The sequence below is a fragment of the Syngnathus acus genome, chromosome 3, assembly GCF_901709675.1.
Source record: "Syngnathus acus chromosome 3, fSynAcu1.2, whole genome shotgun sequence".
Lineage (NCBI taxonomy): Eukaryota > Metazoa > Chordata > Actinopteri > Syngnathiformes > Syngnathidae > Syngnathus > Syngnathus acus.
This window is the reverse complement of record NC_051089.1, coordinates 18,676,432-18,700,467: the sequence shown is the minus strand read 5'-3', so window position 1 is coordinate 18,700,467 and position 24,036 is coordinate 18,676,432. Positions and strand designations below refer to the sequence as shown.

At 48.3% G+C, this 24,036-nt stretch overlaps 1 protein-coding gene across 1 annotated transcript; it reads left to right on the top strand.

The window, feature by feature from the left end:
* The first annotated feature begins 442 nt into the window (after positions 1-442).
* On the top strand, positions 443-4,538 carry LOC119120865 (nucleoprotein TPR-like). Its single transcript, XM_037248090.1, has 6 exons — positions 443-652; positions 3,474-3,707; positions 3,766-3,957; positions 4,034-4,129; positions 4,221-4,298; positions 4,447-4,538. The coding sequence occupies exons 1-6, from the start codon at positions 443-445 to the stop codon at positions 4,519-4,521; spliced, it is 885 nt and encodes a 294-aa protein (XP_037103985.1). The 3' UTR covers positions 4,522-4,538.
* Positions 4,539-24,036: the final 19,498 nt, after the last annotated feature.

Sequence of the window (24,036 nt, the reverse complement as noted above, 5' to 3'; positions counted from 1 at the left end):
AATTATTTTAAACAGGAGCACAGTGGAGTAACAGATCATGCACGGACCAGATTGCCACCCTGCGCATAACTATAGAACAGTCAATAGAATGGAACTCCCCCTTATACGTCAACTTCATAGATTATGAAAAAGCATTTGACAGTGTAGACAGAGAAACACTGTGGAAACTACTGAGACATTATGGGATCCCAGAGAAGATCATCACTCTGATCCAAAGCACCTACCAGGGAATGTCATGCAAGGTTCTATATGCAGGCCAACTGTCAGAAAGCTCTGAGGTCAAGAGCAGTGTTAGACAGGGATGCCACCTATCGCCCTTAATGTTCCTCCTAGTCATAGACTGGATCATGAAGACCACTACTACGGGCAGGAAAAACAGCATACAGTGGAACCTCTGGACACAACTAGACGACCTTGACTTTGCGGACACAACCACAATCAGATGCAGGACAAGACTACCAAACTAGCAACCACATCCCTTGGGGCGGGGTTAAGGATAAACCATAAGAAGACCAAACTGATGAGGATAAACACCTCAACCAACAACCCAGTCACAGTAGAAGGCAATCCCATACAGGAGGTTGACTCCTTCACCTACCTCGGCAGCATCATAGATAATCAGGGAGGCACAGACAGCGATGTCACTGCGAGAGTAGGCAACGCCAGAGCAGCGTTCATTATTCTAAAAAACATCTGGTCCTCCAAAGAAATAGCCACAACAACTAAAGTGTGTATCTTCAACTCCAACATGAAAAGCATCCTTCTCTACGGTTCAGAGACGTGGAGAAGCACGAAAAGGACGCGGCAGAAAATACAAACCTTCATCAACTTCCTGAGACAGCTCAAGAAGTTCAACCTGCCGCGGGAGCTGCTGAAGATCTTCTACACTGCCATCATCCAGTCTGTCCTCTGCACCTCCATCACTGTCTGGTTTGGATCGGCCTCCAAACAAGACAAGCACAGACTGCAACGGACAATCAGGACTGCAGAAAGGATCATTGGAATCAACCTCCCATCTATCCAAGACTGGTACCTGTCCAGGACCAGGAAACGTACAAGTAACATCTCTACAGACCCTTCTCCCCCAGGTTGCAGTCTGTTCGAACTATTCCGCTCCGGACGGCGTTATAGAGCTCTGTACGCCAAAACCAGCAGACACAGACAGCTTCTTCCCCCAGGCTGTCGCTCTGATGAACTCACACCACTCTTAGAGTCTTAGAGTCATTGCTGTGCAATAACATCCCGCTCTACACACCTTTTTTGAATTGTCTACATTATTTGTACTATGTGTCCTGTTTGCATCCATTGCAGCCTGGTCATCCTGGAAGAGGGATCCTCCTATCTGTGGTCTCTTCTCAAGGTTTCTCATTTCTCCTAGTTGGGGTTTTGAATTTTTCCTTGCCCTCCTGGGAGTTTAAGATCAGGGGATGTTTGAGAATATTTGTCATTTTTCACACGTGCCGAGTGTTGTCAGTCACCTAAATGTTGAACAGAGGCTGTGATGTACCAAAGTCAAATTCCTTGTTTGGCACGCTCAAACATGGCGAATAAAAATTCTTGAATCTTGAAACTGCTGTCTGAAGAGCATCTTCAGAATCAGATGGCCAGACAAAATCAGAAATGAAGAACTGTGGCAGACAGGAAGACAGGAGCCAGTAGAGAAACAAATCCTGAGGCGAAAGTGGGGATGGATCGGACACACCCTGAGGAAACCGGCAGCTACTACCACACGCCAGGCCCTGACTTGGAACCCCCAGGGGAAGAGAAGGAGAGGACGGCTCAAAAACAGCTGGAGACGGGACACTGAGGCAGAACTCAAGAGCCTTGGAAACAGCTGGGGGGAGGCAGAAAGGACTGCCCAAAACCGTGTTAAATGGAGACGAGTCGTCGGGGGCCTATGCGCCACGGGGAGCGATAGGCCTAAGTAAGTAAGTAAGTGTTGGAGTAATATTTCATGATGATTTATTATGCGTTATTATACATTTGTGATCGCTGTGGAAAGTCTGTTGTGACTGACAAACAGGAGCAGAGGGGCCGAAACTTGTTGCCTCTGCTTGGCCCCAGTTGATCTCAAGCCGGCGATAAGAGGAAACCACCGGAGAAGACCTTTCTGCTGTTAGATGATATGATGAAATGACGTGAAAAATAGCTTCTCTGTTAATGTCTGCTTGCAGAGACTATGCAACAAGAACATGTAAACAAGTGCTGATTTCCCCACCCCTTAGAATTATGTAACTTAGGGACCCCAAACCAAATAAAAGGAGGTTGATGGGAGAGCTGCTCGTGGGCCAATTCAGGATGGGGGAACTGCAGCTCAACCTCCTCGAAGACACTGCCAGGACAATTGAGGGCTCCTCCGGCAGCCCTTTGCTCTGACTTGGACATCCACTTTTTTTTTTCATTGATTTTCATATTATGTATTATTTGTGCCCTCTCTGCATCCATTTTCAACCTGGTGATCCTGAAAGGGGGATCCTTCCATCTGTGGTCCCTTCTCAAGGTTTCTCATTTTCCCCTGGCAGGTTTTTTTTTAGTTTTTCCTTGCCCTTTTGGGAGCTTAAGATCAGGGGATGCTTTGAGAATAATTGTCAATTTTTGTTTATGTGAAGCCCTTTGAGACTGCTTGTGATTTAGGGCTATACAAATAAACTTGACTTGACTTGACTTCCATTACAGTACAAATCACTAAACAAAGCCTTTTTTTCAGGGCTGTGGACTCGGACTCGGACTCGGGGACTCTGACTCGTCGGACTCGGTCATTTTTGCCGGACTCGGACTCTGTGCTGATTTTGACCGAGTCCACCGAGTCCGACAATAAAAAAAATACGTTCAATTTTATTTTCATCATGCTGCTGAGAATGCGCGTAGGAATACTGTCCACAGCCCTGCTTGCTTGTTATGAAAACAAATTTAGTTGTTGCGTGCGCGCCCGCGCCTGCCTGTCTGCGTGCGTGCACGTACAAGACCCACAATGCGCAGCCAAGATGGAAGAACCCGGGAGCAGCGAGAGAACAATGTTTTGCCTCTAGATTTGGGGGGGAAACGGAGCGTAAGTTACGATCAATGCGGCCATGTTGAGTTGCACTTAGGCTAATGTTTACATTATGTACCAATGTCAAGGACGATTATGTCACCCAGCTTATATCATTGATGTGTTTCGATAGTTGTGGGGTCGTCACTAATTATTTGTGTTTAGATAAATGTCTGAGCTATAATGGTGTAATTAATGATTAAAACTTGAAAGTATCTATTTATTGTATTCGTTTATATGTTTAATAAAGACAAAGCCATCACAAAACTGTTGTAATTATTTAGATTTTGATCTAAATTAGCCTTGAATAAAGACTAAGCAGTCACATGAATTAACAGAAAAAATGGACAGCCGGACTCGGACTCGTGGTCAAGAGGCTGGACTCGGACTCGGTGCAAAAATCCGACCGAGTCCACAGCCCTGCTTTTTTTATCTTTTGTAGAAAAGGCATTTAACCGAAAAACTCAGAGGAGTTGAAACGGAGAGAGATGTTTTACTAGATGAGAAGGAACGTCAGCTTCAGAGCGCCACTGATGAATTGGAAAAGCTGAATTGCGCCGTGACGTCTCTGAGTGAGGAGCGAGCTCAGCTGCAGGAGATGTTGGAAATGCTCAGACAGGACAAAAATGAGCTCACGGCCAAGCTCGAGCATGTGACTGAAACATTTCAAACGGAGGTAGGATTGTTTTTAAATGTTCATGTTGTTGTTATTCATGTCGAGTGTTTGTTTGCAGAAAATGTATTTAATTGAGAAGATCAAAGGGATCGAAGCCGAGCTGGAAAGTCGACATCAGAGCTCATTGGAGGAGTTAAAGAAGCTCAATTGCAGAGTGAAGGCTCTCGGTGAGGAGCGCGCGCAGTTGCGGGAGACGTTGGAAGAAGTTGAGCGTGAGAAAAAACAGCTTGAAACGGAGCTGCAGGACAAGGTGAGAACAGCACAGTTGTCGTGTCGAATTGTAATTCCAGGCCAGTGGCTAAATGATGTTCAAATGATTGTTGAAGGTCTCCACAATGCAAGAGAGCGAGAACAAGCACAAGCAGTCCAGGTTGCTGCAGCAGGTCGAGGCGAGAAAATTGGAGAGCGACCTTCGACAAGAGGTGGAGATGCACGTCAAAGCTCCATTGTGACAGACCACAAAGAATAAAGGATTTTTCATCAAAGCATGTTCTTTTCTCACAAATACTTTAGGTGCAGCAGCTGGAGCAGCTCAAAAGCATCAAGGAAAATCAAACGGTGGTTCAAACTGAGGCGACCACGTCACAGCAGGTTTCTTTTTTCCACTTTTAGTTCTGCAATGTAAATGTCGATATCTGTACAAAAGAAAATATTTATTATTGTTGCCATGGCCCAGAAAAGAGTCAATGTACACTTTTTTTGAACATAGCTCTTCTGTTGCTTTTCTTCCCCTTTTCAGTTGCTGGCGGAAGCAAACGCAACCGTGGCCATACTCAATGAGAAGCTTAAAAGTTGCGAGCAGCCTCCAAGGTGACGGGACAATCCAGGCTGTTTTATTTTTCTTCCTGCAGATTCACAAATTCACCTACAGTGTTCCCAATAATAATTTAGAATGGGGAGCTAGTTATCTTTTTTATAATTTTAGTAATCTTTTTTTTTTCAAGCATTTTTAACATAAATGTTCCAAGTCCAACACGTTACCGTCGCACATCACATGTTGCGCACGTCATGTTATCGCGATCGTCTTGTTCGAGCGCACGCCCCGATAACGTAATTGTGTGAGGATATTGTAGCGGAGTGACGAGTGTAATTGTATCATAGTTTATGGAGAAAACCAATTTAAAAGGGACATTCGACGTGCTGTCAAATCAGTCCTATTTAAACTTGCGCAATGACGCCGGCATGCGGTCGCGGAGGAAAACGTAAGTTTTGGGGGGAATTTTTAGCAGCATGGGTGATAATTAGAGGTACCAATGTTTTTTATTTATGTCACACACACTGGGCGATTATTAGAATATGGGCGATAATAAGAATAGAATAAATTATTTAGAATAATTAGAATAAATACGGTAACCCCCCCCCATGCATGTTTGAGGACATGCACAAACAAGACAATGGAAAGGTTTGAATACACTTACAAGCTTAATATTTATACACGATATATTGGAACGGACAACAGTGGACTTTAACAATGTGGCGGTGCATTTTTTTTTTCTTTTTTCTCCATTTGCAGACTCTTCACCAATGACATAATGGCACTCTAGAACATGCAAGATAGTGGCCGCCAGGGCAAGATGGCCTTCCAAAAAACGGCCTTCTATGAAATTGTTAAAGGTAAATTTAAAAAAAATAAAATAAAATTTCAATTGTTATTTTAGGATCGTGTCATGTTAGTGTGTGACTGAACTGGGTAATTGTGCCATTCTGACAGTTACTTAATTAACATGGTTTCTCTCCATTAAATTTCTATGGTTATAGTCTGACTTTATTTCTTAATTACTTACAGCGTAACCCAGTCAATAACGGGTGGTGCCATTGAGCCAGGTCCCTTGAAACCATGTTTAACTTTTAGCTTACATTGAAATGTTATGCACATCAAAAGGTGGTCGCAAAAGGCCTTGAATTGTTTTTCTGCGGCCTAGCAAATTTCATGCATCCTCATCTAATATTAATATCGAAAATTTACCATTTATCCTCTGTCTGTGTTTGCAGAAGCAGTCCAGGTATCATACCCGGAGGCCACGGAGGAATCAGTGTATAAATCTATAGCACTGAAATTAAAACAGGCGCCAGCGCGTTGTGGTGGTGGGGGCTACATGAGGAAATTAACCAAAATATTTTTTTTCTATATTTCGAATATTTTATTTTTTGAATTTTGTCCTTATTTGACGCTGTCTAAATAATGATATATTTGCACATTATTCTGTTTTTGATGGTTTGATAATGTTTTCAAAAATGCATTTATTTAGATTTGCAGTTAGCGCCAATATATACACATCTGTGTTACTGAAATAAATTTAGAAGTCCAAAAACACACTGTATATTTTCCAAAACATCCTGGAACTACACAAAGGTAAGAATCTCAGGTTAAATGTATTGAAGTTGAATAGACATCTAGTGTCAAGGAACGGAATGGAGCAGGGCGACCAAATGCAGCTTGGACCAGGGTTTATTGGAGAACACAAACTAACAGACTCGGCAAACTGACATGACTTAACAAACAAAACCAACAACAGGACTGACGGACAAAGATGTGCAACCAAAAGACATGAAGACATTAAGACGACAACAATTCGACGGGACGTGAGGGGCAGACAGGACTTATATACACACGACAGGTAACAAGAGGCAGGTGAGAATAATCAAACCAATCATGGGCACACAGGAGGGGAGGGGCAAGCACACAGACAGAAACCATGACAACAGACACGTAGTGGAACGGCTTGGGACGAGACGTGACATCTAGATGTTCAAATGATTAGCGCTGATAGCTATTAGCCATCATTCGAACATCTACTCAATAAACGTCTAAAAACACTTTCACATAAAAGACGTCTAAAAGACGTGTATGCCATAGACGTCTATATTTGTTACACTTTTAGACGTGTTCTAGCCGAGACGTCTGGTTAGCATATAGACGTCTAATAGACGTCTATTAGACGTCGAAATGCTCGCAGACTCATGAGACAAAGGAGTTTGGTTTAGTGAGAGGATAATTTACTCACATTGGCACCCGAATTGTGTGTGGGCTCAATGGTGATGTAACGGCGAAGGATCGCCAGTAGGGGGTAGCCTTATCCTTCTGGCGGAAAAATGACTGCAGCAGACGGATTCTGCGGAAATAGCACAGCGGAGTAATTAATTAATTAAAATTTTGCGGTGTAGTAAAAGTGTCGTCAAAAATTATAAATGCAAAGAATAACGACAAAAAAAGGTGCAATATAGCTCCTGTGGTACAGTGCAACTTCTGGGTTATAAATGATGATAGAACTATATTCATCCCACAGCGGGCAAATTTACTTGTCACAGCAGCGTACAAGAGTGCAAGAATACAAGTGCCAAATTTAAAAAGGATCAATAACAGACAAGGACAAAGACAAGTGCCACCAGTAGCGGTAGAGACGAAACACAATTTTATCAGCATGTTGTAGAGTCTGACGGCAGTGGGAGAGAAGGACCTGCGCAATATTTTCTTCCTACACCGTGGGTGTAATAGTCTGCTGCTAAAGGAGCTGCCCAGGGACCGCATAAAGTCATGGAGGGGGTGGGAGGTGTTGTCCATGATGCAGGGATGAGAATCTTCCGCGGATCCGCGGATTTCCGTGTTTTTTTTCCGTCGGGAGTATCATTTTCGTGAATCGTGCAGATCCGTTGTGAAAATTGTTTTTATATTGGGGGGAGCGGCTGGCAGCAATATTGCGACAACAGCCACCTTACTTTCGGCAGCATTTTGCCGCTACTTCGTCACATCATTGGCCTACTCATTTGCCTAATTAGCAAAGGTTTTAGCCAGAATGGCGAAAGTTTTAGAGAAAAAAGACGAGGATCGTGCCAGGGAAATAGACAAGTCGAACGGGATCAGGAACTGATTCAGATGGGCATGGCTCGAGAGCAGCGTCATCTTACAACTCGGAACACAAAGACGCTCTTAAAGCAATGCGACAGTGAGCGCCCGGCGCGCTGCGGTTGCGCGATCGGACTAAATTAATCTCCCTGCGCACTTCAATTTTGGAAAGTACATCAGGACTTTAAAAATATTTTCTAAATTTCAGCGACGGGGCTGTCACAATAATGCGATCAGCGCGGTGCAGTTGCACGGTCGGCGACGCGCTACGTTTGCGCGTTCGGCGGTGCGCTGCAGTTGCGCGATCAGACAAAATTAAGCTCCCTGCGCACTTAGATCCACTTGAATTTTGGAAAGCGCCCGATGACGACTGGAATAGGCTCCAGCACGCCCGCAACCCCTGTGGGGACTAAGCAGTACAGAAAATGGATGGATGGATGGACATCAGGAGTTTAAAAATGTTTTCTAAATTTCAGCGACGGCTCTGTCACAATAATGCGACCAGCGCAGTGCAGTTGCGCGGTCGGCGACGCGCCACGGTTGCGCGTTCGGTGGTGCGCTGCGGTTGCGCGATCTGACAAAAATGCGCAAATGAAAAAATGCTTAAAGTCTTGGAAGGGATTAAAAATTTTCCATTATTTGTTATGGGAAAATAGATTCGGAATTCCACCGACTCGCTTCTCGAACCGCCTTCTGGAACCGATTGTGGTCGAAAACCGAGGCTTGACTGTATTATATTCACCTTGGTAGCCCACCAAGCAGGAATATTTTTTTAACAAAACTGTTGAAATTGAGTGATGAAATTAATGGTTTTGGGGTTGCTATACTGCCAAAATCCAGGCGTTTCCAGGGAGCTTTTCCCCCTGAGCCCCGTCCGAGACATTGCCCCTGGCCCCCTGCAGCCCCAAATGGGGGCCTGTTGCCCCCGGCCTACTGCGGCCCCAATTGGGGGGGCCTGTGGCCCCTGGCCCCCTGCGGCAAGTGGGTGGGGGCACAGCCCCCCCCCCCCCAGTGGGGCATGCAGCCCCCAGACCCTGGCTACTTTTCAGTGTTTTTTTTCATTTGCTGTTCTCATCTGTCATGTAACATGGAGTATGGGGGGAACAAATGGTGCAAAAAGTGAGTATGGATTGCTCCCAGGAATAAATTGGCAAGGCTGAAATTCCAAATTTTAGCAGCAGATGGTGCAAAATTTGAGTTGAGAATTATTGAATAAATTGGCAGGGCTCCCCTCCGTGAGTCGTCACCTTATCGTGGTGGAGGGGTTTGCGTGCCCCTATGATCCTAGGAGCCATGTTGTCTGGGGCTTCATGCCCCTGGTAGGGTCACCTGTCAGGCTTGGAGCAGGGAGAGGACTCGGATGCAGAGTGCCAACAAAAGGTGTTTATTCCAACAGGCTGAAGACAGCACAAAAACAAAAAGCGCCTCAAAAGGAGGGACAACAAGGCTGGAGACAGCAAAAACAAAAAGCGCCTCAAAAGGAGGGACAAAAAGGCTGGAGACAGCAAAAACCAAAAGCGCCTCAAAACGAGGGAAATACGGTGGCAAACAACATAACTAAAAAACACAGAGCTCAGGCTTGACAAAAGGTATCTTCTAAACTGGGATCTCTAAGGGGATATCTGTTACTCACGCGATCGCTAGTGTTCAAGACGGGACAAGACGCACTGGCACAAGACAAGGGGAAGACGCAGGCTATATACACACAGAAGGGTGAGGACACAGGTGCAGACAATTAGGGCCAACGACACAGGTGCACACAATTGGGATCAGGGAAGTCAAGTGGCCTGACGCACAGAGGAAGGACCCACGAACTGAAACGAGAGGAGAGTTACCAAAACAGGAAGTGACAATTCGACGAACAGGACAAGACAAAAACAACTCACAAAACACGACAGCATGACATCACCCATGGCAAACGGGTCCTAGGTGAGGGGCCAGACAAAGCACGGCTCACATTAGCCCCTTATGAAGAAAAAAATAAATGGATCCCGTTTTCCCTCGCCCGGACGCAGGTCACCGGGGCCCCCCTCTGGAGCCAGGCCTGGAGGCGGGGCTCGAAGGCGAGCGTCTGGTGGCCGGGCCTTCGCCCATGGGGCCCGGCCGGGCACAGCCCGAAAAGAAAACGTGGGTCCCCCTTCCCATGGGCTCACCACCTGTGGGAGGAGCCAAAGGGGTCGGGTGCAGTGCAAACTGGGCGGCGGCCAAAGGCAGGGACCTTGGCGGTCTGATCCCCGGCTGCAGAAGCTGGCTCTTGGGACATGGAATGTCACCTCTCTGGCTGGAAAGGCGCCCGAGCTGGTGTGCGAGGCAGAAACGTTCCGACTAGATATAGTCGGACTTGCCTCCACGCACAGTTTGGGTTCCGGTACAAGCCCTCTCGAGAGGGGCTGGACTCTCTTCCACTCTGGAGTTGCCCACGGTGAGAGGCGTCGAGCAGGTGTGGGTATACTTATTGCCCCCCGGCTGGGCGCCTGCACATTGGGGTTCACCCCGGTGAACGAGAGGGTAGCCTCCCTCCGCCTTCGGGTGGGGGGACGGGTCCTGACTGTTGTTTGTGTCTATGCACCAAGCGGCAGCTCAGAGTACCCACCCTTCTTGGGGTCCCTGGAGGAAGTGCTGGAGAGCGCTCCTTCTGGGGACTCCATCGTTCTACTGGGTGACTTCAATGCTCACGTGGGCAATGACAGTGAGACCTGGAAGGGCGTGATTGGGAGGAACGGCCCCCCCGATCTGAACCCGAGCGGTGTTCTATTGTTGGACTTCTGTGCTCGACACGGATTTTCTATAATGAACACCATATTCAAACATAAGGGTGTCCATGTGTGCACTTGGCACCAGGACACCCTAGGCCGCAGTTCGATGATCGACTTTGTAGTCGTGTCATCGGATTTGCGGCCGCATGTTTTGGACACTCGGGCAAAGAGAGGGGCGGAGCTGTCAACTGATCACCACCTGGTGGTGGGTTGGCTCTGATGGTGGGGGAAGATGCTGGTCCGACCTGGCAGACCCAAACGCTCTGTGAGGGTCTGCTGGGAACGTCTGGCGGAATCCCCTATCAGGAAGAGCTTCAACTCCCCCCTCCGGCAGGGCTTTTCCCACGTCCCGGGGGAGGCGGTGGGACATTGAGTCCGAGTGGACCTTGTTCCGTGCCTCCATTGTTGAGGCGGTCGACCGGAGCTGTGGCCGTAAGGTCATTGGTGCCTGTCGTGGCGGCAATCCCCGAACCCGCTGGTGGGCACCGGCGGTAAGGGATGCCGTCAAGCTGAAGAAGGAGTCCTATCGGGCCGTTTTGGCCTGCGGGACTCCGGAGGCAGCTGACAGGTACCGGATGGCCAAGCGGAACGCGGCTTCGGCGGTTGCTGAGGCAAAAACCCGGGCGTGGGAGGAGTTCGGCGAGGCCATGGAGAATGACTTCCGGACGGCTTCGAGGAAATTCTGGTCCACCATCCGGCGTCTTAGGAGGGGGAAGCAGTGCAACGTCAACACTGTTTACAGTGGAGATGGCGTGGTGCTGACCTCGACTCGGGACGTCGTGCGTCGGTGGGGAGAATACTTCGAAGACCTCCTCAATTCCACCTCCACGCCTTCCATTGTGGAAGCAGGGCCTGGGGACTCTGAGGCGGACTCTCCAATCTCTGGGGTCGAAGTCACTGAGGTAGTTAAAAAACTCCTCGGTGGCAAGGCCCCGAGGGTGGATGAGATCCGCCCGGATTTCTTAAGGGCTCTGGATGTTGTGGGGCTGTCATGGCTGACACGTCTCTACAACATCGCGTGGACATCGGGGACAGTGCCTCTGGATTGGCAGACTGGGGTGGTGGTTCCCCTCTTTAAGAAGGGGGACCGGAGGGTGTGTTCCAATTACAGGGGAATGACACTCCTCAGCCTCCCTGGTAAGGTCTATTCAGGGGTGCTGGAGAGGAGGGTCCGTCGGGAGGTCGAACCTCGGATTCAGGAGGAACAGTGTGGCTTTCGTCCTGGCCGTGGAACAGTGGACCAGCTCTTCACCCTCAGCAGGATCCTCGAGGGTGCATGGGAGTTCGCCCAACCAGTCCACATGTGTTTTGTGGACTTAGAGAAGGCGTTCGACCGTGTCCCTCGGGAGGTTCTGTGGGGGGTGCTTCGGGAGTACGGGGTACCGAGCCAACTGATAAGGGCGGTTCGGTCCCTGTATCACCGATGCCAGAGTTTGGTCCGCATTTCCGGCAGTAAGTCGGATTCGTTCCCAGTGAGGGTTGGACTCCGCCAAGGCAGCCCTTTGTCACCGATTCTGTTCATAATTTTTATGGACAGAATTTCTAGGCGCAGCCGAGGCGTTGAGGGTGTCCGGTTTGGGGACCTCAGCATCGCGTCTCTGCTTTTTGCAGACGACGTGGTGCTGTTGGCTTCTTCAGGCCGTGATCTCCAGCTCTCACTGGAGCGGTTCGCAGCCGAGTGTGAAGCGGTCGGGATGAGGGCCAGCACCTCCAAATCCGAGTCCATGGTCCTCGATCGGAAAAGGGTGGAATGCCCTCTCCGGATCGGGGATGAGATCCTGCCCCAAGTGGAGGAGTTTAAGTATCTTTGGGTCTTGTTCACGAGTGAGGGGAGGATGGAGCGCAAGATCGACAGGCGGATCGGTGCAGCGTCGGCAGTAATGCGGACTCTGTACCGGTCCGTCGTGGTAAAGAGAGAGCTGAGCCAAAAGGCAAAGCTCTCAATTTACCGGTCGATTTACGCTCCTACCCTCACCTATGGTCACGAGCTATGGGTCGTGACCGAAAGAACGAGATCCCGGATACAAGCGGCCGAAATGAGTTTTCTCCCCAGGATGTCCGGGCTCTCCCTTAGAGATAGGGTGAGAAGTTCGGTCATCCGGGAGAGACTCGGAGTAGAGTCGCTACTCCTCCACGTTGAGAGGAGCCAGATGAGGTGGCTCGGGCATCTCACCAGGATGCCTCCCTGGGGAGGTGTTCCGGGCATGTCCCACCGGTAGGAGACCCCGGGGACGACCCAGGACGCGATGGAGAGACTATGTCGCTCAGCTGGCCTGGGAACGCCTTGGGATCCCCCGGGATGAGCTAGATGAAGTGGCTGGGGAGAGGGAAGTCTGGGAGTCCCTCCTGAAGCTGCTGCCCCCGCGACCCGACCCCGGATAAGCGGAAGAAGATGGATGGATGGATGGCAGGGCTGAAATTCCAAAATTTTCCAAGAGATGGTGCCAAACTGTTACAGGAGACCAACGATGGGCAAGACCAGCTGAACTAGCAAAAATAGAAATAAATAGAACGACACAGGGTCGGTTTTTGAGTCACGCACGGAAGCACAAATGTGGTTTTTATTTTACCGTTTTTTTCCGTGTATAATGCGCAAAATTTGACTAATTTATTGTCCTAAAATCTGGGGTGCGCATTATACATGGGTACAAATTTAAAAATTTTTTTTTTTTTCTTTTTAAGAAAATCATGGTACAACAAAACCAACAACAGGACTGACCGACAATAGTGTGTTTGTACTGTGCTCTGGTCATTTCGTCAAAGAAGGGATAATAGTCCTCTTCTCTTCTTGACTGACAATGAATGTGATAGTTTAATACAATCAGCAAATAACAAAATGCGTATTACAGGTAATATTTTATTTCACAACACTTTGCCTTGTTCCTTTCGTCTCTGCTGTTCACTTCAAACACGCTCCATACGAACGCAATGCTCTCGTATCAGACGCTTGCTCGATCACCTGCTCGTTTGCTGTCACAATGTACCCTACACAAATCCGAAACATTTGTTGCGGCTCTGAGTCACGACGAGGGGCAAGTTTTGGTTTCCAAGGGTGTTTTTATTCCTCTTCAACGTCTCTCCCATACAGAGCCGCCTTTTTCACATGTCCGCACGTCACTTTCCTCTCTTTTCATCTGATCGCGGTGGTGCCTTTACGGGCAGTCGGAGAAATCAACGCCAACAAAAAAAAATACATCCAGCCTAGTTAAGACCATACCAAAGACTATAAAAATGGGACCCATTGCCTCCCTGCGTGTGTGACGATCATTGGGACTTAAAAAAAAAAAAAAAAAAAAAAAAATTGGGTGCGTATTATACATGGGTACAGGCTTTTTTCCAGCATCAACATGCCATTTTTAGGGTGCGTATTATACATGGGGGCACATTATACACGGAAAAAAACGGTATTTTATTTTTCTTTGCTTGGCTAAAATATATTCGGTAACCGCTTAAAGCAATATTATCACACAATTAGACCTAGGTGCCCACCACTATGAAAATGGTGGTGTGTTAAAAATTGTTTGAAAGATTGATACAAATATGTTTTTATTTTCTTTTATTTTCTTTGCTTGGCTGAAATATATTCTGTAACAGCTTTAAGCAATATTATCACACAATTAGACAAAGGTGCCCACCACTATGAAAATGGTGGTGTGTTAAAAAATGTTTAAAAGATTGATTCAAGGGTTTTGATTTTTGATTTTATGGTTGATTGAAGTGTAACTTTGAAGTATTATTTTTATAAAAAAAGAAGTGAAGAAAAGAGGAAGTAAGGGGCCCAGGGTGTTGGCCGAACTTTTGGTGGAAGATAGAGAGTGGGGCGGAAACAGCTGCCCGAAAACAGCAGGTGTATGAGCGTGGGAAACTGGACAGTATAGAGGCCAGCGAAAGGGGGGGGGGGGCAGAGAAGTCTATAAAAAGGTCGCCATGGACATCTACGGGGCTCTCTCCCAAACCGCGTTCATACGTGAAGAAGCCCATACGAGTTCCAAGACTTTTTCTAAAGCCTTCGAGATCTTTGTGTGAGACGCAAGATCGCTGGCCTGGATTAACTTGGATTTTCTCAAAAGAAATGGACTGGACAACATTGCATGAGGAGCTAGGTGAAGGGAACGACTCTATCTGTATTTCCGCGAGTGGGGGGGACAGTCAACGGGTAGTCGGTCCTCTCGAGGGCAATCTAATTCCCAAATTGGAATTTTAGAAATAGGATCGAACTGATCACTCGACTTTATTTCCACCAAAAAAATAACACCCAATTGGTAGCTACCTTTTCCTTCTTTTCTGATTTATATTTTACAATCAAAAGTACTCCGGGATTGAATGATTTTATTTGCAAGTGTATCAGTGAGTGGGATTGTTCAGTTTTTGGAGGATTGAGATTTGTAATTCTATTTCATGCTTCTTCAATAAATGTGTTTTATATACTCATTTAATTCGTTGTGCGCTAATTTGTATGATATATGCAATCGATTGTTTGTGGTTGGTTTGATAATTCGATTTATTGACGGGAGATTATTATGGTATGCAATCATACCGTAATAAATAAAAAGAACGAAGGTGTTTAAATTAGATATATTTAATTTGAGAGTAGAATTAAAAGTAATTTAATTGTCCGTCGAGCGCGGGTCCGTTCCTATTTTGTCGGGCCGCGTCAAAAGCCATACCGGACAATTTTGGGGAGTAAATTGCCTTCATAATTATTTGAGGGATGAGTGCATCTCGTTAAACATTTAATTCGTTTAAATATTTGTGTTATTTGAGTAAAATAACGAAGGTTTAAATTCGACTATTTGGATTAGTGGTAGAGTTATAATTAGTAAATGTCCGTCGGGCACGGGCCCGTTCCTAATTTTGTCGGGCTGCGTCAAACGCTACGTTGGATGATTTTGAGGGATTAATTTGCCTTCAAAATTAATTGCAGGATAATTATAATTCGTGTAAATCATTTTGATTCGTATTAAGAAAAAAATTATTTTTTTTAAACAATCGAGTTGGTTGAAGCATTCCCACGGTTAAGTGTTTATATATATAATGTTAGAATTAAGGATTTAATGCATTAAATTCATTCTCAAATACTATTATTGTCATACTTCTACTAATTTGATTTTTCTTCGAATAAAGGGAAGTAGGCTCGCTACTTCCGCAACCAAGTACGTAGAGCGGATCCATATCAAAAGTTACTTCGGCAAAACTAGTGCAAGGGTGCGCTAGAACAACGAATCCCTGAGGCCTTAACAAAGGCATCTAAAAATATCCGTAACATAACACAAGCATCAGACAACCGAAGGGAGCCATCATTATGGCGCGGTCATTTCGACGACTCGCCTCGAATGGAGTTACTCGGCTCGCGCGTCGGATGACTTGAGAGGGATTGGCGTCGTAAAGAAATTAGATTGATTCTGGTAGAATTAATTCAACTCGGGTGGTTAGATACGGACGAGTCCCTTCACCCCGGCTTATTGAACCCGTTACCGGGGAGCCGGTGGCACTTTAATAAAAAGTGCGCGTTTGACACATCCCCGGTTGGCTTGGCACCCCGTACTCCCGAAGCACCCTCCACAGAACCTCCCGAGGGACACGGTCGAACGCCTTCTCCGAGTCCACTAAACACACGTGGACTGGTTGAGCGAACTCCCATCCCCCCTCGAGGATCCTGCCGAAGGTGTAGAGCTGCTCCACTGTTCCACGGCCATGACGAAAGCCACACTGCTCCTCCTGAATCCGAGGTTCGACCTCCCGACGGACCCTCCTCTCCAGCACCCCTGAATAGATCTTACCAGGGAGGCTGAGGAGTGTGATTCCTCTGTAGTTGGAAAACACCCTCCGGTCCCCCTTCTTAAAGAGGGGAACCACCACCCCACTCTGCCAATCCAGAGGTAGCGTCCCCGATATCCACGCGATGTTGCAGAGGCGTGTCAATCAGGACAGCCCCACAACATCCAGAGCCTTTAAAAACTCTGGGCGGATCTCATTCACCCCTGGGGCCTTGCCCCCGAGGAGTTTTCTAACTACCTCAGTGACTTCGACCCAAGAGATTGCAGAGTCCACCTCAGAGTCTCCAGGCCCTGCTTCCACAATGGAAGGCGTGTCGGTGGAATTGAGGTCTTCGAAGTATTCTCCCCACCGACTCGCGACGTCTCGAGTCGAGGTCAGCAGCATGCCATCTCCACTGTAAACAGTGTTGACAGTGCATGCTTCCCCCTCTTGAGACGCCGGATGGTGGACCAGAATCTCCTCGAAGCCGTCTGGAAGTCATTCTCCATGGCCTCGCCAAACTCCTCCCACGCCCAGGTTTTTTCCTCAGCAACCGCCGAAGCCGTGTTCCGCTTTGCCAACCGGTACCTGTCGGCTGCCTCTGGAGTCCCGCAGGCCAAAATGGCCCGATAGGACTCCTTCTTCAGCTTGACGGCATCCCTTACCGCCGGTGTCCACCAGCGGGTTCGGGGATTGCCGCCACGACAGGCACCGACCACCTTATGGCCACAGCTCCGATCAGCTGCCTCAACAATGGAGGCACAGAACATGGTCCACTCGGACTCAATGTCCCTGCCTCCCCCGGGACGTGGGAAAAGCTCTGCCGGAGGTGGGAGTTGAAGCTCTTCCTGACAGGGAATTCTGCTAGACGTTCCCAGCAGACCCTCACAGAGCGTTTGGGTCTGCCAGGTCGGACCGGCGTCTTCCTCCACTGTTGGGAAAAATGTATTTTGTATCATTGGATTCTATGTATCTACTTATGTGTGCAAGATCTTCCACAGTATGTGACAGTTTGACCTCGTGATAATGACTTGGGAGCATATGGCTAAGGAGCTCATGACTGGAGTCATGAGTCGCGCTATACAATAAACTCCTTAGTTAGCTATTCATGAACAGATCATGAGGTTGTTATGGGATGGCTGAAGCAGACAAACGTCTTATTTAAGTAGAAGTCATGAGACGACCATACTGCTCTTTCCATAATAGTATCCCTGTTGTTCTGTGGTTATGAGATGTAATTATGGAATGTCCTTCCTGTCTAAGAGACTATGCATTCATGTAGATTTGCCCCATTGTTGTTCCTCAATAAAAGGCACGACCAAACTGGAGCAAGAGCGCGAATCTCAGCTACACTTGCTGTGTGTCTGATTTGCGCCCTTCTGCAGAAGTCGCTTGCCATCGAAGACATCTCCTGCCTCTGTGAGATTCTTTTCAGATAAATGTTGTGAACCCAACACCCACCATCGGAGCCAACCCACCACCAGGTGGTGATCACTTGACACCTCCGCCCCTCTCTCCACCCGCGTGTCCAAAACACGTGGCCGCAAATCCGATGACACGACTACAAAGTCGATCATCAAACTGCGGCCTAGGGTGTCCTGGTGCCAAGTGCAAACATATTCCTTATGTTTGAACATGGTGTTCATTATTGAAAATCAGTGTCGAGCACAAAAGTCCAATAATAGAACACCACTCGGGTTCAGATCGGGGGGGCCGTTCCTCCCAATCATGCCCTTCCAGGTCTCACTTTCATTGCCCACGTGAGCAATGAAGTCGCCCAGTAGAACGATAGAGTCCCCAGAAGGAGCGCTCTCCAGCACTTCTTCTAAGGACCCCAAAAAGGGTGGGTACTCTGAGTTGCTGTTCGGTGCATAGGCACAAACAACAGTCAGGACCCGTCCCCCCACCCGAAGGCGGAGGGAGGCTACCCTCTCGTTCACCGGGGTGAACCCCAATGTGCAGGCGCCCAGCCGGGGGGCAATAAGTATGCCCACACCTGCTGGACGCCTCTCACCGTGGGCAACTCCAGAGTGGAAGAGAGTCCAGCCCCTCTCGAGAGGGCTTGTACCAGAGCCCATACTATGTTTAGAGGCAAGTCCGACTATGTCTAGTCGGAACTTTTCTGCCTCACACACCAGCTCGGGCTCCTTTCCAGCCAGAGAGGTGACATTCCATGTCCCAAGAGTCAGCTTCTGCAGCCAGGGATGAGACCGCCAAGGTCCCCACCTTTGGCCGCCGCCCAGCTCGCTTTGCACCAGACCCCTTTGGCCCCTCCTACAGGTAGTGAGCCCATGGGAAGGGGGACCCACGTTTTCTTTTCGGGCTGTGCCCGGCCGGGCCCCATGGGCGAAGGCCCGGCCACCAGGCGCCCGCTTTCGAGCCCCACCTCCAGGCCTGGCTCCAGAGGGGCGCCCCAGTGACCCGCGTCCGGGCAAGGGAAAACTAGGTCCATATATTTTATTCATCATAAGGGGTGTTCTGAGCCGTGCTTTGTCTGGCCCCTCACCTAGGACCCTTTTGCCATGGGTGACCCTACCAGGGGCATGAAGCCCCAGACAACATAGCTCCTAGGATCATAGGGGCACGCAAACTCCTCCACCACGATAAGTCGTCACCTTGCTTATCTAGACTGTAAACCGCTCAGTTCTTTATTAAATAAAGACAGCTTTAATCCTGACATCAAGGAGTGTCAGATCTGGTTCGAAACAGTTAACTTAAGCTCAGCTAGCGTGGGTGCATGCCAGTGGAAATAAACGAGTCCCCGCGGTCTTAACAAAAACAGCTAAATCTATTTCGAGCGGTTAGCAAAAGCCCCAAATCTTATAGACTTAGACTTAGACAAACTTTATTGTCATTTTGTAAACACTGGGTGCACACAAAACGAAATTACGTTGCATACGGCTTCCAACAATGTAGTGATATTGCGGCTGAATAAAAAGTGACATTCTATATAAAAATATGAAATAAGATAAGTATAAAGTGCAGCAGTTATAAAGTATGTAAACAGTGCAGGAAACAAAACAGTATTTACAAAGTGTGCAGAGGAATGCTAAGTTTGAATGTTCAACAGTCTGACGACAGCAGGGAAAAAACTATTGCAGAACCTGGTGGACCTGCAGCGGATGCTGCGAAACCTCTTCCCAGAGGGCAGCAGGGAGAACAGTCCATGGTGGGGGTGTGATGGGTCACTGATAATATTACGGGCTCGGGACACGCAGCGCTGGGATGACAAGTCCTGAATGGAGGGAAGAGGAGCCCCGATGATCCTCTCTGCTGTCCTCACCACTCTCCTCACGTTCTTCCAATCGGAGGCGCTGCAACCTCCACACCACACCGAGAGACAGCTTGTCAGAATGCTCTCTATGGTGCTTCGGTAGAACGTCCTCATGATGGGTGGGGGCAGGTGGGCTCTCCTCATCCTCCGCAGGAAGTACCAGCTCATTGGCCTAGTGGTAGAGTGTCCGCCCTGAGACTGGTAGGTTGTGGGTTCAAACCCCGGCCGGGTCATACCAAAGACTATAAAAATGGGACCCATTGCCTCCCTGCTTGGCACTCAGCATTAAGGGTTGGAATTGGGGGGTTAGATCACCAACTGATTCCCGAGCGCGGCACCGCTGCTGCTCACTGCTCCCCTCTCCCCCAGGGGATGGATTAAAATCACACGGGGATGGGTTAAATGCAGAGGACAAATTTCACCACACCCAGGTGTGTGTGACGATCATTGGGACTTTAACTTTAACTTAACTTAACTGCTGTGCCCTCTTGACCAGTGTCGTGGTGTTCACAGTCCAGGTGAGGTCGTCTGTGATGTGGACCCCCAGGAATTTAGTGCTGCTGACCACCTCCACAGCTGAGCTGTTGATGATCAATGGAGCGTGGTGGGGCTGGTTCTTCCTGAAGTCGACGATGATCTCCTTCGTCTTCTCCACATTCAGGATCAGGCTATTGTCTCTGCACCAGCCCACCAACTGCTCCACCTCCTCTCTGTAGTCCAGGTCGTTGTTGTCACTGATGAGGCCCACCACCGTTGTGTCGTCTGCAAACTTCACGATGTGATTGGTGGTGAACCTGGGGACGCAGTCGTGTGTCATCAGGGTGAACAGCAGGGGGCTCAGGACGCAGCCCTGAGGGGAGCCTGTGCTGAGGGTGATGACATCTGAGGTGTTCTGTCCGACCCGGACTGACTGAGGTCTGTTGGTGAGGAAGTCTAGCAGCCAGTTTCGAAGGGGGGTGCTGAAGCCCAGGTGTTCCAGTTTTCCCACCAGATGCTGTGGAATGATGGTGTTAAACGCTGAGCTGAAGTCCAGGAACAGCAACCGCACGTGGGTGTTCCTCTCCTCCAGGTGAGCCAGGCTCAGGTGGAGAACGGAGGAGATGGCATCCTCAGTAGAGCGGTTCTACCGGTAGGCAAACTGGAACGGGTCGAATGTTGGGGGGAGTCTGGAGACGATGTGTTCTTTGAGCAGCCTTTCGAAGCACTTCATCATGATGGGAGTCAGTGCCACAGGTCTGTAGTCGTTCAATGAGGTGATTTGAGGTTTCTTCGGCACCGGAATGATGGAGGCAGCCTTGAAGCATACTGGCACTGTGGCTTGGCCCAGCGAGATGTTAAAAATGTCTGTGATGACACCAGCCAGCTGACCTGCACATTCCTTGAACACCCGCCCAGGTATGTTGTCGGGGCCTGGGGCCTTACGTGGGTTGACTCTTCTCAGACTCTTCAACACGTCGGCTGAGTCAAGGCAGAGTGCCTCCTCTTCCTGATGGGGAACAGATTTAACTGCAGGAGTGCTGTTTAGTGCCTCAAACCGCCCAAAGAAGTTATTTAGACCAGTGGTCCCCAACCTTTTTTGCACCACGGACCGGTTACGTGTCAGAAATATTTTCGCGGACCGGCCTTTATATAAATAAATATATTTATATATTTATTATTTAAATATTTATATATATAAATAGGATGAAATAAAATGATACGACTGGCATAAAAACAAATATAAACCACATAAAAATAAAACGTTGAATTCGTGGGAGCACCGAGCTCTTTTCTCAGAAATGAGCCGTTCCCATCTAGGCGTAATCGGAGACAATGACACCCGAAGTGGTTACGGTTTGTCTTTAAATGCAGGATGCTTGGTCTCCATGTGCCGAAGCAGGTTTGAAGGCTTCATTGCCTCGTTAGCTAGCCTTTCGCCACATATGCGGAGTGAACTTGGCGCGTCAGAGTCACCTGTGGCGATAAATCCATATTTTAAGTAGGACTCCAGAAATGTTCTTTTAAATGCAGCTTTCCTTTTCTTAGAAGTCGTAGCCTCTTCTTCTTCAGTGTCCTCATTGGACGTTTTTCCCTTTCCGAAGAAGCTTTCCAAACTTCTCTGTTTCTTGCTCATTTTTGCTTGCCTTGCGGGCTTGACTGTGGTGACATGTCACGTGACCGAGACGAGCGCCCTGTGTCAAGAGTCCTTATTTTTCAGATGCACTGACAGATGTAATTGGGAGAGATTCGCCAAATTTTTTATATTTTTCGAAATAAATTCTTACTCATTTTTGCTAGCTTTGCGGGCTCGACTGGGGAAACATGTCACGTGACCGGGACGAGCGTCTTAATCTGAATGAATTGATCGTCAATGAAAAAAAAAAAAAAAACATTTTCTTTTTTTCTTTTTTTTTTTTTTTCCTGTGCGGCTCCGCGGCCCGGTACCAAGTGACCCACGGACCGGTACCGGTCCGCGGCCCGGTGGTTGGGGACCACTGATTTAGACCATTTAGGAAGTCAGCATCAACCTCACCCACCGGGGGGGAGGGTAAGTTGTAGTCAGTGATCGCCCGTATGCCTTGCCACATACTCCTGGTGTTATTGGCGTCGTGGAAAAAATCCTGAATTTTTCGACTGTGGCTTCGCTTCGCTAACCTGATGGCACGGTTCAAGGTGGCTCTCGCTGTCCTCAGTGCCTCCTTGTCACCAGACTTGAAGGCTGAGTTCCGTGCTCGTAGCGTATGACGTACCTCCTCAGTCATCCAGGGTCGTTGGTTGGCTCGGGTGATGATGTTCTTAGTGGTGCTGACGTCCTCGGCGCATTTGTTGATGTAGGCTGACACAGTCATGGCGTACTCATCAATGTCGATCTGATTGTCATGTGTTGCTGCTGATTTGAACATGTCCCAGTCAGAGCACTCAAAGCAGTCCTGGAGTGCCTCCATGGCCCCCTCAGACCACACCCTCACCTGCTTCACTGTGGGTTTTGCTCTGATCAGCAGGGGCCTGTACGCAGGGATTAGCATAACAGATAGGTGGTCTGAAGAGCCGAGGTGGGGGCGGGGGGCTGCTCTGAATGCATCTTTTATATTGGTGTAAACCAAGTCCAGAGTGTTCTCTCCCCGAGTTGGAAAATCCACGTGTTGGTAAAAATGAGGGAGAATAGTCTTCATGTTAGCCTGGTTGAAGTCCCCAGCAATGATGAAAACACCCTCTGTGTGCGTGGATTGCAGCTCACCGATTGTCCGATAGAGAACGCTCATGGCCTCTTTAGTATTAGCGCTAGGAGGCACATACACAGCCGTGATGCTAACAACAGTAAACTCCCTGGGCAGGTAGAAGGGTCTGCAGTTAACAGTCAAAAGCTCGATGTCCGAAGAGCAGAAGCTGGCGACAGATCTAGCATTTTTGCACCAGTTGTTGTTGATGTAGACACACAGCCCACCTCCTCGGGATTTACCGCTTAGTTCGCTGTTTCTGTCGGCGCGGAATGTTACGAGCCCCTCCAGGCTAACGGCGTTGTCCGGTATTGATGAGTTCAGCCATGTCTCCGTCAGGATGAGAGCGCAGCAGTTTCTGACCTCCCTCTTTGAAGAGAGTTCCAGTTGTAGATGGTCCATTTTATTATCCAGTGAGCGGACGTTGGAGAGGAAGATGGATGGAAGCGGCGGTTTGTAGGGGTTAGCTTTTAGCTTAGCCGTTAGCCCACCTCGACAGCCGCGCTTCCGCCGCCGGTCACACCGCCTACGCTTACTCCTCCTCCGGCGTGTGCTGCCCGGCGAGCCCGCTGCATCGTGAGCTTCTGGGGCTAGTGCCCGAAGCACTCCGAGGCTACGTAAACAGACTAGGGTAGTTGTGGCTACGAGTCCAAAAACACTTGATGACCGTACCTCCAGCAGGCGCTGGCGATCATATACTAACCTACTGGATGGATAGACTAAACTTTGTGTTGTTTGTAGTGTCCTAGGCGGCATATTTTGTGAAAATGCTCGTCGGTCGTCGAGAGCCGTGGCAGCCGCAGCCGACTGGGACGCCGCCATCTTGAAAATAGGAAAGAAAGCCTCTGAAACAGCCGCGATCAATTCTATCCCAGGTCTCGACACCGGGGTCTTTTTTATTTTAAAGGGACTGGCGTCCGGAAATGATGGAATTAATCTAACTATAGAGGCTTTGCAGTCACGTGGTTTTATCACGTGATTTTGTGTTATGCCGCCATCTTGGCGGTCAACCGGTCAGCTCGTTCCTACGTGTTCGTACAGATTCAGTTTGATTTCTGCGCTACATTTTCACCGATTTCATCCGAATTATGGCTGATTTGCTATCCAATGAAGTTGGGCATTTGGATGAAGAATCCAAGAAACGTTACCGAGAGAAGTTGAACCTTGTTGGCACAACGGATCCGTACCTTTTACCGAGAAGCATGCTAAAATCACCTGAGCATTTTGCAACAGCCGACCAGCCTGATCTCTCATATCCAGATATTTATAATTACCTCGTCGATTCACCATCTCCGTACACTGGAAAGGACCTTAAGGCATACAAGAGTCTGGATGCCTACAAGTATTTTACAGCAGGTTTTGTGCATGATGGGCTGATATGGCAGATTCCAAACAGAATCGATTTCTTCTCATGACCAAGGTAAGGAAAATATCATATTGAAATCTGAGAAATTAATTCCTACAATAAAACATTACATAATTTCCAACTATTCAATATAGA

What these genes read in the sequence shown, in the direction of transcription:
- LOC119120865 (XM_037248090.1), top strand. Translation starts at nt 443, where the DNA reads ATGCAGGACAAGACTACCAAACTAGCAACCACATCCCTTGGGGCGGGG. An exon ending in CTGAAACATTTCAAACGGAG is followed by an intron (nt 3,708 to 3,765) that starts GTAGGATTGTTT and finishes GTTTGTTTGCAG; the next exon opens with AAAATGTATTTAATTGAGAA. An exon ending in AGGCGACCACGTCACAGCAG is followed by an intron (nt 4,299 to 4,446) that starts GTTTCTTTTTTC and finishes TCCCCTTTTCAG; the next exon opens with TTGCTGGCGGAAGCAAACGC.